Consider the following 14921-nt stretch of genomic DNA (forward strand, 5'->3'; position numbering starts at 1 on the left):
ACGTGACGCGTCGCCTACTTCTTATAGCTCGACCTCACCACCTCCTCAAGCAGGAGCTGGCCGCGAATGCATCTAGCGTCGCTCGCCAGCTTCCACGAATCTAATTGTTGGGGACGTCTTGAGTACATCACCAACCATGCAACCCAGCAGAAGACTCCAGACGCTCCCAGAAACGATATCCGGAATGGCATGACGTAGAAACGCCTCCACAAGCTCGGGAACATTAAAAGATGTTTGCTCCTTCGGGCGTGATCTGCTGGACGCGACGAAGACGCGAACGATACGACCCCCTCCGAGATGCCTGGAGTGGCCGCAGCTCTCGAGAGGGTAGAAATAACACAAATCAGTTCGAGCGGCTCAACACTTCATGTCTACCCTCGCTGCTACCGCATTGGAGCTGCCTCGCTTTCTCGTCACACGCGAGCTACGTCTCCTAAAGTGAGTCCATCTTGGTCTAGCTGATGTTAGAGTCCAACCACCACCATGTCGTCTATCGGATGCGGCGGTGACAATGATACGTTCAACCGCGGTCGTGAGCTTTCCTTCTCTCTCTCTCTCTCTCTCTCTCTCTCTCTCTCTCCTTCCACTTCGGCATCTCCACCCACACCCCCTCCAGCCCCGTTGGACGCTCACGCAGGCCACTGCCGCCCGTGGGTTAACCATGAGGGCCGCGTTGTCTGTATGTTCTGCCTCTTTCCGTTTCCCCAGACGCCCAATCCGCCTCAGTAGTGACGTGTAGCATCTAGTCTGCATACTGCTAGCAGTGTCTGCCATTTGCCCTTGGGGGTCGAGCCGCCACCTGGATCCAAATGTCAAATGTGGCGTTGTTTGGGTCTACTGGATAAAGTCGTCGAAACATGCCGCAAGCAGAGTTTTAGCAAGGTCCAACATGGAACAGCTACATGCAAGTAACTGAATAGCAGTGCGCCTTTGTACATGAGCGCATGCATGGCATGCAGCTGGTGGCATTGTTTGGACGTTTGGACGTTTGAGCGTTTGACGTTTGAATGGTGGACAGTTTTAGGCGTGACTGGGATGAATTCTGCAGCCACCTCCGAAAAATAGGCGTGTCAAATACCTTACCATCTGACAGGTCCCTGATACCATACTGATGCTATTGCCGCCATGCGCCGCCATTGAGATTATGTCGAGACATCCTATATTAACTCATCTCTCATCTTGCCATTCTTCTTCATCCCTCATCCCTCATCCGTCCTAAAACCCTCTTACCATGTCGGACGACGAAGAGCGGTACACCTCGGAGGTGGGGTCTGACGACGAAATCGAGGTCCAGCGCCCCAAGAAGCGTGTGAGTCACCACCTCGTCGGCACAATGGACCCATGGGGGAACGAGCTGACAGACAGGCGCGCATTGCTGACCCGGACGGTAAGTAGCATAGAGGAGTGGCCACGGACACATACTGATGCGGTGCTTTTACAGAGGAGAGCGAGGTAAGCCCTCCAATCTGGAACAAGCTGACCTCAGGATGAAATGGAGCCTGTCCCCATGCACCAGCACCAAGGAGGAGGAGACGATGAGGGTGGCGATGATGACGATGATGACGAGGAGGACGAGGATGACGAGGACGATGAAGAGGACGAGGATGACGAGGAGGCGGCCCCACGCAAGAAGGTACGATATCTCACCGGCCGTGCTCATCCCAGCATCGCACACACCGCAAGCCAGCCAACCGCTTCCTCGATGTCGAGGCCGTTGTCGACGACGACGAAGAGGAGGAAGACGAGGATGACGACTACGGAGATGTCCGCGAGTTCATCGAGGAGTCTGAGATCGGAGCCACCGACGACATCCACCACCGCACGCTGAACCGCAACCTCCACCGCCAGGAGGACGATAATGTTGAAGAGATGGTTGCCGCGCTCAAGGAACGCCACCGCCGCCAGGCTCGGTACAACGCAGACAGCGACCAGGTGCCGCAGCGCCTCCTTATGCCTGGCGTCAACGACCCAAGCCTCTGGCAGATCCGCGTCAAGCCCGGACGCGAGCGCAACATCACGGTATCCATCTTCCGCAAGGTGTTCGAGGCCAAGCAGAAGGGCGGCGACATTGACGTGTCCTCGGCGTTCTACCGTGACTCCCTCCCCGGTCTCATGTTTCTCGAGGCGCGCACCTCGTCGGCTGTGCACGACGCCGTCAACGGCATCGTGGGCGTGTACCTTTCGCGTGGTATCCAGCTTATCCCAATCGAGGAGATGGCGCCGCTTCTTCGAATCAAGAAGAAGGAGATCAACCTCCAGCCCGGCATGTGGGTCCGCCTGAAGCGCAGCAAGTACACTGGCGATCTCGCCCAGGTTATTGATGTCGACCAGATCACGAGTGGCGTCGTCGGCGTCAAGTTTATTCCCCGTATCGACCTTACGCCTAGGGAAGGCCGCGACCGCAACGCCAAGGGCCTCGGTGGCACGCTGCGTCCACCTCAGCGCCTCTTCAACTACGACGACGTGAAGCGCGTTTACGGCCGTGGTAACGTCCGATCGAGTGGTGGCTCTTATGGTTTCGATGGAGAGGAGTACATTGACGGCTTCTGCGTCAAAGACATCAAGATCGACTTCCTCGCCACGGAGGGAGTGCAACCAACGCTCGAGGAGGTGTCCAAGTTTGCAGGGGACGATTCGGGCACGGGTAAGCTCGACCTCTCCACCATTGCCGACGCAAATCGCAACGTCTCTGCGGGTGTCCTCTCCCCTGGCGACCAGGTTGAGGTGTACGAGGGCGAACTGGCTGGAATGTACGGTACTGTCGAGACCATTTCCGGCGACACCATTTCGATCCGTGCTATCGGTGGTGCCATCCACGACCAGGTCGTCGAGGTGCCCGCGTCCAGTGTGCGCAAAAAGTTCGACGTTGGTGAGCATGTCAGGATCATGGCTGGCAAGAACGCGGACGTCGCGGGTATGATTGTCGACGTGAAGGGTGACGTCGTTACCATCCTTTCCAACCAGAACCGCGAGGAGATCCGCGCGTTCTCGAAGGACGTGCGCAAAGCGGCGGATGTTAGTTCGACGGCGACTGCGACGCTCAGCCGCTTTGAGGTACACGACCTTGTTATGCTGGACTCAACAACTGCAGCCGTTGTGACCAAGATTGAGGGCAAGAACCTCCGTATTGTCGACCAGAACGGCCTCGGCCGCCTCGTGGGCACCAACGAGGTGACGTTGCGTCGCGACAACGCCCGCTTTGCCGTCGCGACAGACTCGACTGGCAACGAAATGAAGGTCGGCGACGCAATGAAGGAGGTCGACGGTGAGAACCGCCGCGGTGAGGTCATCAACATCTCGCGCTCCCTCTTCGTCTTCCTCCACAACCGCGAGTACGCAGAGAACAACGGTGTCTTTGTCGCGCGTTCGACAGCGCTCGTTTCCGTGACGCCCAAGTCGGTCTCGGCCGACTTGACGAAGATGAACCCTGCGCTCAATGCTCAGCTTCCTCTTGGCGGTGCGAGTCTCATGCCTCCACCGCCCAGCGTTGGTAACCGCAAGATCATCAACACGCCAGTCGTCGTCACACGTGGGTCCTCTAAAGGTCTGCTGGGCACGATCAAGGACGTGGTCGGGGCGGACAAGGCGCGTGTCGAGTTGCAGACAAGCAACAAGATCATCACAGTGTCGACAGCGTGGCTCAAGCGGAAGGACCCGAGGTCGGGAGTCACCTACCCGCTAGAGTCTGGTGGTGGCGGTGGCGGCGGCGGCGGCTACGGCGGCGGTGGTGGTGGTGGTGGTGGTTACGATGTTGGACCGTACGGCGCAATGAACGGCGGTCGCACTCCCGCACCAGGCGGGCAGTTTGGGCGGACGCCGAATCCCTACGCAATGGGCATGGGCAAGACCCCCAACCCGTATGCTGCGGGTGGTAAGACTCCTGGCGGTGCGTGGGGCGCTGGTGGCAAGACGCCGGCGCCTGGGTTCGGCGGCGCGGGCGGGAAGACTCCTAGTTGGGCTGGTAGCGGCGGCAAAACCCCTGGCTGGTCCGGCGCAGGTGCTGGTGGCCGCACACCTGCTCCTGGGTACGGCGCTGCTGGCGGTCGCACTCCTGCGCCTGGGTACGGCGCTGCTGGCGGTCGCACACCTGCGCCTGGGTATGGCGGAGGTGGGAAGACGCCCAACCCATACAGTTCGGCACCCACACCTGGTGTCTACCACGACGCAGGCCCGGCCAAGCCCGTGTCTGCTCCTACTCCCTGGTCTGGACCCTCTTCGTACTCAGCACCCACCCCAGGCGCCGCTCTCTCCGCTCCCACACCTGCCCCTGCGTTCAGCGCGCCCACGCCGTACTCTGCCCCAACGCCCGGTGCCGGGTTATCGGCTCCCACACCTGGCGCGGCGCTCTCAGCCCCGACTCCAGGATACGGCCTGTCTGCACCAACACCAGGCGGCATGGGCGGCCCGACACCCTTCGGTGCGCCCACTCCTTACGTGAGCGGCGGCGGTGCGATGCCCGAAATGGACCAAGGCAGGGGTTGGGACTGGGCCCTCGACTTCCGCAACGTCCTGGTACGTGTCGGTCCTTCCCAGCACGCCGACACACGCAACCCTCGTCACTTCCAGCGTGGCGCGTACGACGACGCGATTCTGGGCATCGACGACGCTGTGGGCAACAACTTGCGCTGCTACGTTGTGAGTGGCGCCGAGGAGAGCGAGCCGGTCGAGATTGCTCCCGAGTACCTGATCCCCGTCCGGCCGGACGGGTCGGGGCAGACTGTCATTGCGATTGCGGGTGACCACCGCGGGACCCAGCGACGCACGCAGTACAAGAACGACGATGTCTGGCTTCTCGACCAGGATGCGAGTGACGTCGTGCCGCTCCTCATTGAGGAGGTGGACTTGGCGCGTATCTGGCGGGAATACGAGTAGGAGAGAGATACGAGAGACTTCATTATTAGTGATTTGTATGCATGATTCGGTTATCGTAGCGATGTGGTCGCCCTGCGGGACAAGCAGGATGGACGCTGTGCAACGACTTGTGGGTAATGCTTGGAACATGACACTTTCTAACATGACGGGCATTAGAATCCTCATTAGACCTGATTAGGAATTGTAACTGAATGTCACCACCAGAAATGAACCACGCTGTGAGGTTGACTAAGAATATTAATTTCACAGTTCTGTCCAATTTGAGTGGTGAACGGTACTTGCCCTCCTGAAACCCTAAAATCTCCCGCATTTCCCCACCATACCTTCCATCACTGTACCACCGCACCGTTCACTTTTCCTAATCTAATTCCGTCAATACCCCAGAAACGCAATACAGTACTCAGGGATTCGTGACTGACTTGTCACTCACACAAACAAACCATCTCGGTCCCTCCATTTCTCCATCTCTTCACATCCCACAATCCATCCTCCGTCATCATGCGCGCAGTACAAGACGAGAACGTTCGTAGTCTCCGGTCATCCAAACCGCCAAAAGCCAGCACGACACGCCGGCTGCTGGGCGACAATGTCCCGCCCTCGGCGCCGGACAAGCCTACGCACAAGGCGCAAAAGCCCGTGCGCCAGCGAAGCGTGCTTGCCCCAATCGACAATGTGAGCGAGCGGGCGAATGTAGCCAGGCTCCCGCGTCTCAAGTCCTCCTCTTCGTCTTCCACTCCTTCAGAGCGGAGCAAGGAGTTGCGAGCGAAGACCAAGACCCGGACCGGGACAGAGTTGAGCATCAAGACCGAGCGCATCAAGACGGAATTTCGCGTAAAGCGTCCCACATCGCCCCAAACCCCGCCACGCCAAATCGTACCCAAGACCCCGGCCGAACAGATTGGTCGGGCCGGTGCCGTCCGCGCTGCACTGCTTAATAAACGGCGACCTATCGTCGTCCCGGATCCGCCGCCCAAGCGGCCACGCGTACAGAAGTCTATCAATGTGCGAGCGGACGAAGTATCGGCAGCACCTAGTGCTATTGGTAAGCCCTCATTCCAAGTAGAGACTGATAATAGACCGGCCGTATGAGCCCTCGCCCAAACGTAGCGCAAAGGCTGATGCTATGGTGCGCCGCATGTTTGGGGATGAGATGGAACCGCCGTCTCCGCCATGCGCTTTTGGAGGGGACGACTTCAAGTTCGACTTTGTCTGAGCCGGATCTTTGAGCAAAAATGTTGTACGGTTGTATCTGCTATCTGCTATCTGTCTGACTTGCTCCGGCGCAGGTTGTCACAATCACAATTCTGCATCATTGCTAACTAGGCGTTGAACTTGCACTGTCCTTCCAGCGGGCTGGCGCAGCTATGGAGTCAGGCGATCTGCTCACGCGGGCGTTGGGCAGACGAACCAGCGGGGCACGCAGCGAGTGCGGCACCAGTGCCAGCCGATACGGCAGCGGCGGGGGCAGAAGCGGCCGCGGAAGCATTGGTTCCACTGAGGACACCAAGTCCAGCCGAAACGGCACCAGGGACTAGGGGGGAAGGGGAGCGAGGGCTCGGACGGGACGGGCACGGTCGGCTGCGGCTGCGGCTGGGGAACGGTCACGGTCGGCTGGGGGATCGGAGCCGGTGTGTAAGTGGGATGGGGAAGCGGGTTGGGCATGTACGTGGGACGAGGGGGCTGCGGCTGCGGCTCGGGCCAGGGGATGAGCGGGGTGTCGCGCTCGTCAAAGTCGCGCTCCTGGGGCTCCTCGAGGCTGCGCTCGTCAAGAGCGTCCTCAAAGTCGCGCTCGTCGATCTCGGGCTCGCCGTCACGGGGGTCGAACTGCTCAATGTCGCGCTCGTCAAACTGCTCGAACTCGGGCTCGGCGTCACGTTCCGCAACGTCACGAGGGCACTTAGAGAGATTGGGGACGCAGCGCGAGCGGCACCAGTACCAGCCCTTCTTGCAGACGGGCAGCTGGGGGCAGAAGCGCTGGTAGCAGCGGTTCCACCAGCTGCACCAGACCCATCCGGGGCGGCAGCGGTTATGGTTCGAGGGATCGGCGTTCGCGTCTGCGTGGCGAGCGTCTAGGTCGAGGGCGGGCTCGGAGCGGTTCTCAAGGTCCTCGGTGTGGCGCTCGTCGAGCTCCGAGTCGATGTCGCGGCTGGTCACGTCCTCGTCGCGCTCAAAGACGCCAGAGAGGCCGCGGGGCGAGTTGGGTGAGCACGACTGGTTGAAGCGGATGCAGACGTTATTGCAGAGCCAGAAACCCGAGGCGCAGACGCGCTCGACGGGGATGCCGCCGTTGCACTGGGTGCCACGGACGACGCAGTGGCGACCACAGGTGACGTAGCCCGTGTTACAGGAGAAGCCGCAGTCGCAGGTGGTCGGGGTAAACGTGCCGCGGGCGGGGTACTGGCAGAACGATAGGAGACCAGGTCCTTGCTAGACTGTCAGAAGCTGTTGTGTCGTCGACGTACAGTGCGAGTAAACTCGTTGATGACACGAATGGTGCACTCCGACGACGCGTGGGGAATGCCGCGGCCACGGCACCAGACGTTGGCCTGGACACCGTTGGCAGCGCCGGTGTTGCGGTTCTGGGTGACGGCGGTCTGGATCAGGTTGCGGTCCCGTTGGATCATGTTGCCCTCGGTCCAGCACCAGCCGTCACGCTTGCCGTTGGCCTGGGAGAAGAAGACCTGCTGGTACTGTCAGCAGGATTGTCTGGGAGGGCGGCGGGAGCCAAGCAGAGACGGGAAAACACTCACCGGGGAGAACGGCCAGCCGAGACAGGTGCAGCCGGTCATGTCACGCCAGTCGGAGCCAAGCTGACGTTCGGCGGGGCTGGAGGTCCCAGCCGCCTCCTGCGGCGACGGAGCCGCAGAGACGGCGCCCACGAAGAGGAGCGCGAGGGTCGCGAGCTTCATTGTCGAGAATGAAGGAGAGTGAGAGAAGAGAAGAGAAAAGAAGAGAAGAGAAGAGAAGAAGTGAGGGAGATGGTGATGAGGAGCTGGACGGCGCGGCTTATATTGTGAACTGGAGCGGTCCAATGACAATTGCATGAGGACATGGACGTCACTGCGGGGGCATGAGACGAGAGCGTTGTCGGCCGCGCTGGGGCATGGGACCTCGCTGAGGGCTGCGTCAGGCTTTGGATGAGGCATGGGACCTCGCCGCGGGCTGCGCTGGCTGCCTGAGATCGCAGAGAGCATGAGGAGACCGTCGCGTACCGCTTAGAGGTACGATGGCAGCCGAGTGAGCACGACGTGAAGTGGTGGTCCGACATGCAGTGTTAGTGACACCAGTGAGTGCGACGTGGTGTGGGATGATATGAGCCAAGATGGTGCCCGATGTGGGCGAGGATACAACCGGGTCGTTCAGATACGCCTCGCGACACAGCTCTGTGGTGCCACTGGGAATCAGATGTGTGTCGGGGCTGACGGTCATGAGGGCGGCGAGCGTTGGGTGTGCCTCACGACATCCGATATTTGCCGGTTCACGCACGATGCTTTCCCACGAGTTCGATTCCCATTACTTGGTTGGAAATGTGGGCTGATCTTGATTGAAAGGGTGTGAGAGATCTACGTCGGCACCACTGACCGCATGAGAGTTGGAGAGACAGATGGCGGTCGGGGTGCCGAGTAGATGTGCAGAAAACCGTCGTAGTGCGAATGAGCGCCTCCACACCGCCAGATTTCGGAGGGGGATCGGGCCGGAAGACGCACACAAAGGGCGCATTTCACGTCGCAGTGCTTGCCAGACAGTTTCGCCCGGATCGATCGTTGGATCGATCGCGAGCGTCTTGGGTGTCCTTGGTCCCACCACTCCCTCGTATGACGCAGTGGAGGGTGTCCCTCTTGCCCGTCGCTCGTTGCCTGCTGTCCGTCGGACCATGACCAGCACGGCTCCAGCACTCTCTCATCTGAACGTGTCAAGATGTCCGGCTCGCTCCTTTTCCATCACCTTCTTCCCATCAGTCGAACGTCAGCGACCATCCGGACTCGTCAAGCACGCTACATCGCCATCTACACCACCGTCGTCGGGGGGCCTGTTCCCAGCGCCGGGGCTGCTCCTTCCCCCGCGGACTCGGAATCCTTGCCCTTGGGCACAGTCCCATTCTCTAGGAAGGTGAGGTAATCCGTGATGCTCCACCCTGCTCGTGGGTTCGGAGCGAGCGCCTCCCCCTTCATCTTCTTCTCCTCCTCATCCTCCTCATCTCCAAATAAGTCCTCCTCATCCTCATCCTCGTCCTTCTCGTCCTCCTCCTCCTCCTCCCCGGGGCGGTACGCCCAGTCGTACTCTTCGCCTCGGCGTTCAATCTCGCGCGCCATCGCGCGTGCCCGTTCGCTCTCCCGTCCCAGTCGGGCTTTGAGGCGGTCCGTACACCGCTGGAGCGCACCGTCGTCGAGTCCCTTCAGCGTGTCGAGACCAAGCATCCCCGTCGACACGGTAGCGGGAGAGTCGAGGGCTAGCGCCTGGGTGTTGATCGCCTGGAAGAGGACGTCTTGGGCAAGCTGCTCGGAGTCGGGAGGTAAGGCGCGGAGGGGGTGGACGAGGTAGTGTGCGAGGGCGGGATCGGTGCCCTTTGGGGGAGGGGCCGAGATGAACTTAGTCAGAGACTGGACACGGGAGAGGAGGAGGGTGTAGCGCTGCAAGAGGTCGTCCCTGGAGTCAGCTTACGACGAGCCCGGAAGCTGAGGCGAGGAAGGGGGAAGGCCGAGAGGGAAGGTTCATGCAGCGAGTACTTGGCGACGAGCGCCGAGAACGGACTATTGGCCCAGATATGCTTACACTCGTGCCATCGTCACCATCAAGCGTGTCATGACTTACCAGTTAGGAAATGTAGAGTTCGCATTCCCCGCACTCAGCTGCGCCTTAAGCATGTCGATGTCGTTGATCGCCGTCGCCAGCTGGGGCACGAGACTCTGCACCGCCGCGAGCGGGATGCCTACAGGCGCAGGAGGCACGAAAGGGGTTGGTCGGGGCTGCTGCATGATGCCGATGTAGGGTGGGAGGATGGGTGATTGAGTGTTGTTGCCATCGAAGAGTGAATTGAGGAACGGCCCGTGGGCTAACATACCTCCACTTCGAGATTGTTCTTCAAAACACCCATATCGACATCACAAGCGATGCAACAGCTCTTAAGTACGTCCTCTCCGCTACCCTTGACTTGACTAACCCTTGACTAACCCCAGACCCCTTTGCACAAAAGTATCCCGAAGCGGTCGACTGCACCCTCTCCTCGCAGGCTACGTCGGTGCGCTTCAACCCCTCCGGCCCCTATGCGGGCCATTACCTCGCAGCAGGAGGGAGCGACGGTCTAGTGGAAGTATGGGATGTCGAGACGCGGGGTATAGTCCGCCAGCTCGAGGGCCACGTCAAGGCCGTGGGAGGGTTGAGGTGAGTCCTCACATCTTACAGAAGACAGCTGACACCAGCTGGTCGCGCAATAACCGTTTCCTCCTCTCCACATCTCTTGACGGCACGGCGATTGTATGGGACCTCGCCGCGCTATCGCCCCTCCTACGGCCTCTGGTACGCGCGACCTGGCCCCGCTCACGGACGTTACGGTTCGACGCTCCTCTATCTACTGGCGCATTTCATCCTCGCAACGCGGGGCTCATCCTCGTCACATTGACTTGTAACGAGGTAGTGCTTGTCGATCTAAGGGGCTATGGGCCGAGCGAGGCGGGTCGACGCTGGGTATTGGTGGATGTCATGGAGGGCGACGAGGAAGAAGAAGGGGCCAAGAAGAAGGCGTTGACATGTGCGGCTTGGTCGCCCTGCGGGTCGAGGATATATGCCGGCACAAACGGGGGCATGGTGCTCGTCATTGACCCCGTGTCACGCCTCGTCCAGAGCCGCATCAAGGTCGGCACGAGCGGGATCAAGCAGCTGGCCTTTGACGGAGCTGGACGGTACGTTAACGCTTGGGCTCGCTTATCCCAGCAATCTCATCCTCAACTCTACGGACCGGGCTCTGCGAGTCCTCACCGTCTCGCCGCAGACTGGAGCTCTGGCCCCGATTCACCGCTTCCAGGACCTCGTGAACCGCACGCCTTGGCATGCTGTGGGCTTCTCGGGGGACGGTGAGTACGTTTTTGGTGGGGCTGGGCATAAGATGAGCCACAATGTGTTTGTGTGGGACCGCGAGGCGGGGGCTTTGGTCAAAGTGCTCGAGGGGCCGAAGGAGAGCTTGATGGATGCGGACGTGAGTTATCGGCTAGCCCGCGCAGCGCGAGCCGGCAGGTGCCAAGACCAGAGAGCTGACATCAGTGGCACCCCACCCGCCCGATTATTGCGACTGTCGAGAACTCGGGCGACGTGCATATCTGGCAAACCAGCTCGCCTGACAACTGGGCAGCCTTCGCACCGGGCTTCGAGGAACTCGAGGAGAATGTCGAGTACGACGAGCATGAGGACGAGTTTGACATTGTGAGTGCGCGCTGGCGCCGGGGAAAGAGGTTACTGGAGGACTCGGCGCTCTGTTGGTCTACTCCCCGCTAACAACCAGGAAGACGAGGATGACGCGGCGCGTAAGATGAACGAAGCCGAGGACGAAGATATTGATGTCCTGTCACCCGCTGATGACTTCCCGCGGCGCCCCGAACCATCCCTAGGTGCGGCTGGAGCAGGCGAGCACGACGAGGAGGACGAGGCGGCCCGCGCCGCGCGATTGGTGCGTGCTGCTGCAGAATGGGCAGACGCGCAACCAGATCACGACTCGTGGGAGGGTTTCTACCTCTCCATAGATCTGCTAGAGGAGCCGATAGAGAACGAGTGAGAAAAAGCGAGTGAGGAATGGGGAAAGACGGAGCAGCTTGTCCGGTGTGGGGTCTTGAACATGTATGAATACGGCCTCCTCTATATGCATTATACACAGTGTCCAGTCTAGGGGCCCTTGGCTTGCGTCAGCGCCGTCGCTCAACCTGCCCACACCTCTATGGCCGCATGGGCACAGGCGGCGGAGGTTGTGGCCGCGCCGCGCCGCGTGGCTGACGCGCGGCGTATGGGCGCGGCGGCACATTGGGCTTCTCACCCTTTTCACCTGCACGCGCGGCGTCGCGCTGCTTGCTGGCGGCCGTCTCGATGCGGACGTACTCATCCGATGGTCCAGAGTCGCCCGCGCGGATGGAAATGAACGCCTGGTGTCAGCTCGCTAAAAGGCTATGACAGGTGAGTACGTCCACTCACGTCACCCATTAAGCCCATCGCGGCACCTCGAAGCTCGCGCTTCTCGCGCGACACAGTGGGGTCGGAGAGCACCTTGTCGCACGTCTCGCGGATTACGCTCTCGACCTCCATCTTGGCGCCCTTCCAGAGTGTGCGAACACCCTGCTCGGCCGCCTGTTCTTCAAGCTTGCGCAACTCCTCGGGCGATACGCCGGACTGCTCGGCAGCCTGCAGCTTCTCAAATACGCTCTTCAGCTCAAGCGCGGAGCGGACAGTGGATACGCTGGTGTGAGTAGTCCAGCTGTAAGGATGTGACAACTAAAACTCACGCCTCGGACACGGCGTTGAAGGTGTTCTTGGCACCATGGAACCAGCCGAGCGGTGCGAACTGGGCCGATGCCTGGAGTCAGCTATTTCTGAGAGCTCCAAAGCAGCTGAGCACAGGTTCGCCTCACCAAGTACTGGGCAGACCGCGACTTGTACGTGTACCCGATCGAGTGCAGTAGGTCGACACCATAACTCTCCTCCTTGAGATCCTCGGCCTCGAGGCGGCAGATCTCCTTGAAGCTCGGCCCGACCAGCGGGTCGTCCGGGCTCTTGGCGGCCTCGGTGAAGATGCTGAGCTTGCGCACGAGGTTGGCCGACAGCTTGTCAACACGCTCGGCCCGCTCCCGCGCCTTCTCCTCGTTCTGAATGCGCTCGCGCTCCGCGCGCCGCGCTTGTGCCTCCGGACTCAGCTGCGGCTTGCCGTTGACCATGACAATGTCGTCGGCTTCCTCCTCGTGCTGCTGCTGGAACACGTCCTTCATGTCCTTGCCTCTGTGTGAGCGAGCTACGTGAGAGATACGCACCAATACTGATTGTTCCGATGAGGTCCTCGAAGCGCGTGCCGCCAAACATCTGGCCAAACACCTCCTCGGGGTCGATCTGCGTCTCCTCCGCGCCGCCACCGCCACCGTTCTTCTGCCCAAACTCGTTGTAGCTCTTGCGCGTTTTTGGGTCGGACAGGATTTGGTACGCGACGCTGATCTGCTTGAACTTCTCCTCGGCATCGGGGTCGTCGCGGTTCTGGTGTGAGCACTGTGAAGGCGAGAATGACGAGTGAGGATGACGAGTCACAGACCGTCCCGAGAAGTGGGAAAGACTGTGAGGAGCAAGGCCGGGGAAGACGGACTGAAGAAGGTGAAGGCTGTGAAGAGTGGAGGAAGGCAATGACCAACCTTGTCCGGGTGCAACTTGATCGCCAGCCGGCGGTACGCCTTCTTGATCTGCTCGCTCGTCGCGCTCGCCTCAAGTCCCAGGACATCATAGTACGCCATATCAATGGGGTTGGCGTCCGTGCCGATCCCCCCGCGGCGCTTCGACGCCTTGGGCGGCGGATTAGGCGACGCGTTGTTACTGCGCCGCGCGGCATCGTGAGCGAACATGGCCTTGCATGCTGAACAGCGCACGCGGAGGGTGCCGATGTATGTCGGTGGAATCTGGTACTCTTGCGGAGACGCGCATCTGGTGTGAGCAACCACGCGAGCGAGCACAACGGCCTCTCGAGTGCATGGAACAGGGAACAGGGAACAGGGAGCAGAGAACAGCGAGCGGCGAGCGGCGAGCAACGAGTGGCGAGTGGCCGCAGCTGGGAACCGGAAAACGCGGGCAGACCTCGTGCTCAGCGTGGGAGCGGGAAGAGGCCGAGCTGTGCCGGGCGGATCGCACAGGGAGCACCCGCGCGGGTGGCAAAAGACTGGCAAGACCCGCAGCCACCGACCTCGACGGCCGGACACATACTGTACACACGCATGTACTCACTCAGGACAGTCGACTGGGACGTAGTTTCCGCGAGGACGCGCATCGACAATCGTGGACATGGTTGGAGTGGGTGAGTGAATGAAACGAAACAAGAAACAGAAACAGATAGATTTCAGCAACCCGGCGGCACGGCCTTTGGCGTCCAGTGAACGTTCCTGGATTGGCATCACAGTACAGAACCACCATCAACCACCTCTTCTCCACCTATCTTGATTCACACTAGATTGCTCTCGTTGCTAATTCCTAACCACGCGCTGATCACTCAACACCCAGTATCCATTACCCATTGCCCGCGCCGATGTAATGCGCATCCTCGAACGTATCGACAACGATCGCCGGACTGTGCTGCACGCCCGCCTGCGGGCTAGTAATACCGCGGCGTCACCCGCTCTCGCGCGATTGAGGGATAGTACCGACGACGAGGAGGTACCGATCCATATTTGGGCGCTGGATGGGGACGCCGAGGATACTCTGGGAGACCTCAAGTTGGGCTTGATACGTCACCATTCGAAAGGGCCCTCCAAGTCCGCACCACCTCCGCCAACTTGTTCCACAGTCCCATCCGTACCCTCCGAAGCCGGAGCCTCCATTCCGGCCCACCCGACCCCAGGTAGCGCTGCAGCCGCGGACTCGGACGACCTCCTCGGCGGCCTGGTCGGGCATACCTGGGCACATTGGCTACATATCACGTACCTCTTCGTTGCACCCGCCGAGCGAGGCGCTGGGATAGGCCGTGTCCTCCTCGAGCAGGCTGAGCGGATAGCTCGCGCACGCGGGTGCCTTGCTGCCATCGTGCAAACGTGGGACTTTCAGGCTCCACAGTTCTACATCGCCAACGGGTACGAGGTCGCAGGCAAGGTAGAGGGTTACCCGCCTGGCATCACCGACTACACTCTCATCAAGCGCTTCGGCGATTTCGACAATTCTGTAGGAGTACGGAGTAAGGGTGTGTCGCTCGGCGTGACCGACGTCTAAGGTAAACCCGAGCCGCGTGCGACCCGTCTGCCCGGATACAAAACCAAACCGTCTCCATACATGTCACTGTTTGCATCATATCGCATCGTAAGAGCGTTAATACTACCTAACGAATT

The 14921-nt window shown here is 60.4% G+C and overlaps 7 protein-coding genes across 7 annotated transcripts; 4 read left to right on the top strand and 3 right to left on the bottom strand.

Annotated features, from left to right (window-relative positions):
• Window positions 1–1231: 1231 nt before the first annotated feature.
• SPT5 (uncharacterized protein) lies at window positions 1232–4872 on the top strand (the record flags this gene model as incomplete). The annotated part of the gene is made up of 5 exons (XM_060600804.1): window positions 1232–1309; window positions 1366–1387; window positions 1442–1452; window positions 1487–1633; window positions 1666–4872. The coding sequence occupies 5 exons, from the start codon at window positions 1232–1234 to the stop codon at window positions 4870–4872; spliced, it is 3465 nt and encodes a 1154-aa protein (XP_060457361.1).
• A 498-nt stretch (window positions 4873–5370) lies between these two features.
• CcaverHIS019_0409170 (uncharacterized protein) lies at window positions 5371–6085 on the top strand (the record flags this gene model as incomplete). The annotated part of the gene is made up of 2 exons (XM_060600805.1): window positions 5371–5914; window positions 5949–6085. 2 exons carry the CDS (start codon window positions 5371–5373, stop codon window positions 6083–6085), a joined length of 681 nt encoding a protein of 226 aa, XP_060457362.1.
• A 106-nt stretch (window positions 6086–6191) lies between these two features.
• On the bottom strand, window positions 6192–7781 carry CcaverHIS019_0409180 (uncharacterized protein; the record flags this gene model as incomplete). The annotated part of the gene is made up of 4 exons (XM_060600806.1): window positions 6192–6225; window positions 6260–7299; window positions 7335–7556; window positions 7623–7781. The coding sequence occupies 4 exons, from the start codon at window positions 7779–7781 to the stop codon at window positions 6192–6194; spliced, it is 1455 nt and encodes a 484-aa protein (XP_060457363.1).
• A 1098-nt stretch (window positions 7782–8879) lies between these two features.
• CcaverHIS019_0409190 (uncharacterized protein) lies at window positions 8880–9848 on the bottom strand (the record flags this gene model as incomplete). The annotated part of the gene is made up of 2 exons (XM_060600807.1): window positions 8880–9519; window positions 9685–9848. The coding sequence occupies 2 exons, from the start codon at window positions 9846–9848 to the stop codon at window positions 8880–8882; spliced, it is 804 nt and encodes a 267-aa protein (XP_060457364.1).
• A 135-nt stretch (window positions 9849–9983) lies between these two features.
• On the top strand, window positions 9984–11638 carry SWD1 (uncharacterized protein; the record flags this gene model as incomplete). Its single annotated transcript, XM_060600808.1, has 6 exons — window positions 9984–9999; window positions 10050–10254; window positions 10293–10772; window positions 10804–11065; window positions 11131–11289; window positions 11369–11638. 6 exons carry the CDS (start codon window positions 9984–9986, stop codon window positions 11636–11638), a joined length of 1392 nt encoding a protein of 463 aa, XP_060457365.1.
• A 107-nt stretch (window positions 11639–11745) lies between these two features.
• CAJ1 (uncharacterized protein) lies at window positions 11746–13889 on the bottom strand (the record flags this gene model as incomplete). Its single annotated transcript, XM_060600809.1, has 8 exons — window positions 11746–11759; window positions 11894–11999; window positions 12049–12310; window positions 12357–12427; window positions 12483–12844; window positions 12879–13095; window positions 13248–13533; window positions 13831–13889. 8 exons carry the CDS (start codon window positions 13887–13889, stop codon window positions 11746–11748), a joined length of 1377 nt encoding a protein of 458 aa, XP_060457366.1.
• Window positions 13890–14133: 244 nt separating this feature from the next.
• CcaverHIS019_0409220 (uncharacterized protein) lies at window positions 14134–14805 on the top strand (the record flags this gene model as incomplete). Its single annotated transcript, XM_060600810.1, has 1 exon — window positions 14134–14805. One exon carries the CDS (start codon window positions 14134–14136, stop codon window positions 14803–14805), a length of 672 nt encoding a protein of 223 aa, XP_060457367.1.
• Between the last annotated feature and the right edge of the window lie 116 nt (window positions 14806–14921).

The sequence above is a fragment of the Cutaneotrichosporon cavernicola genome (assembly GCF_030864355.1).
Source record: "Cutaneotrichosporon cavernicola HIS019 DNA, chromosome: 4".
In the NCBI taxonomy this organism is placed as follows: Eukaryota; Fungi; Basidiomycota; class Tremellomycetes; order Trichosporonales; family Trichosporonaceae; genus Cutaneotrichosporon; species Cutaneotrichosporon cavernicola.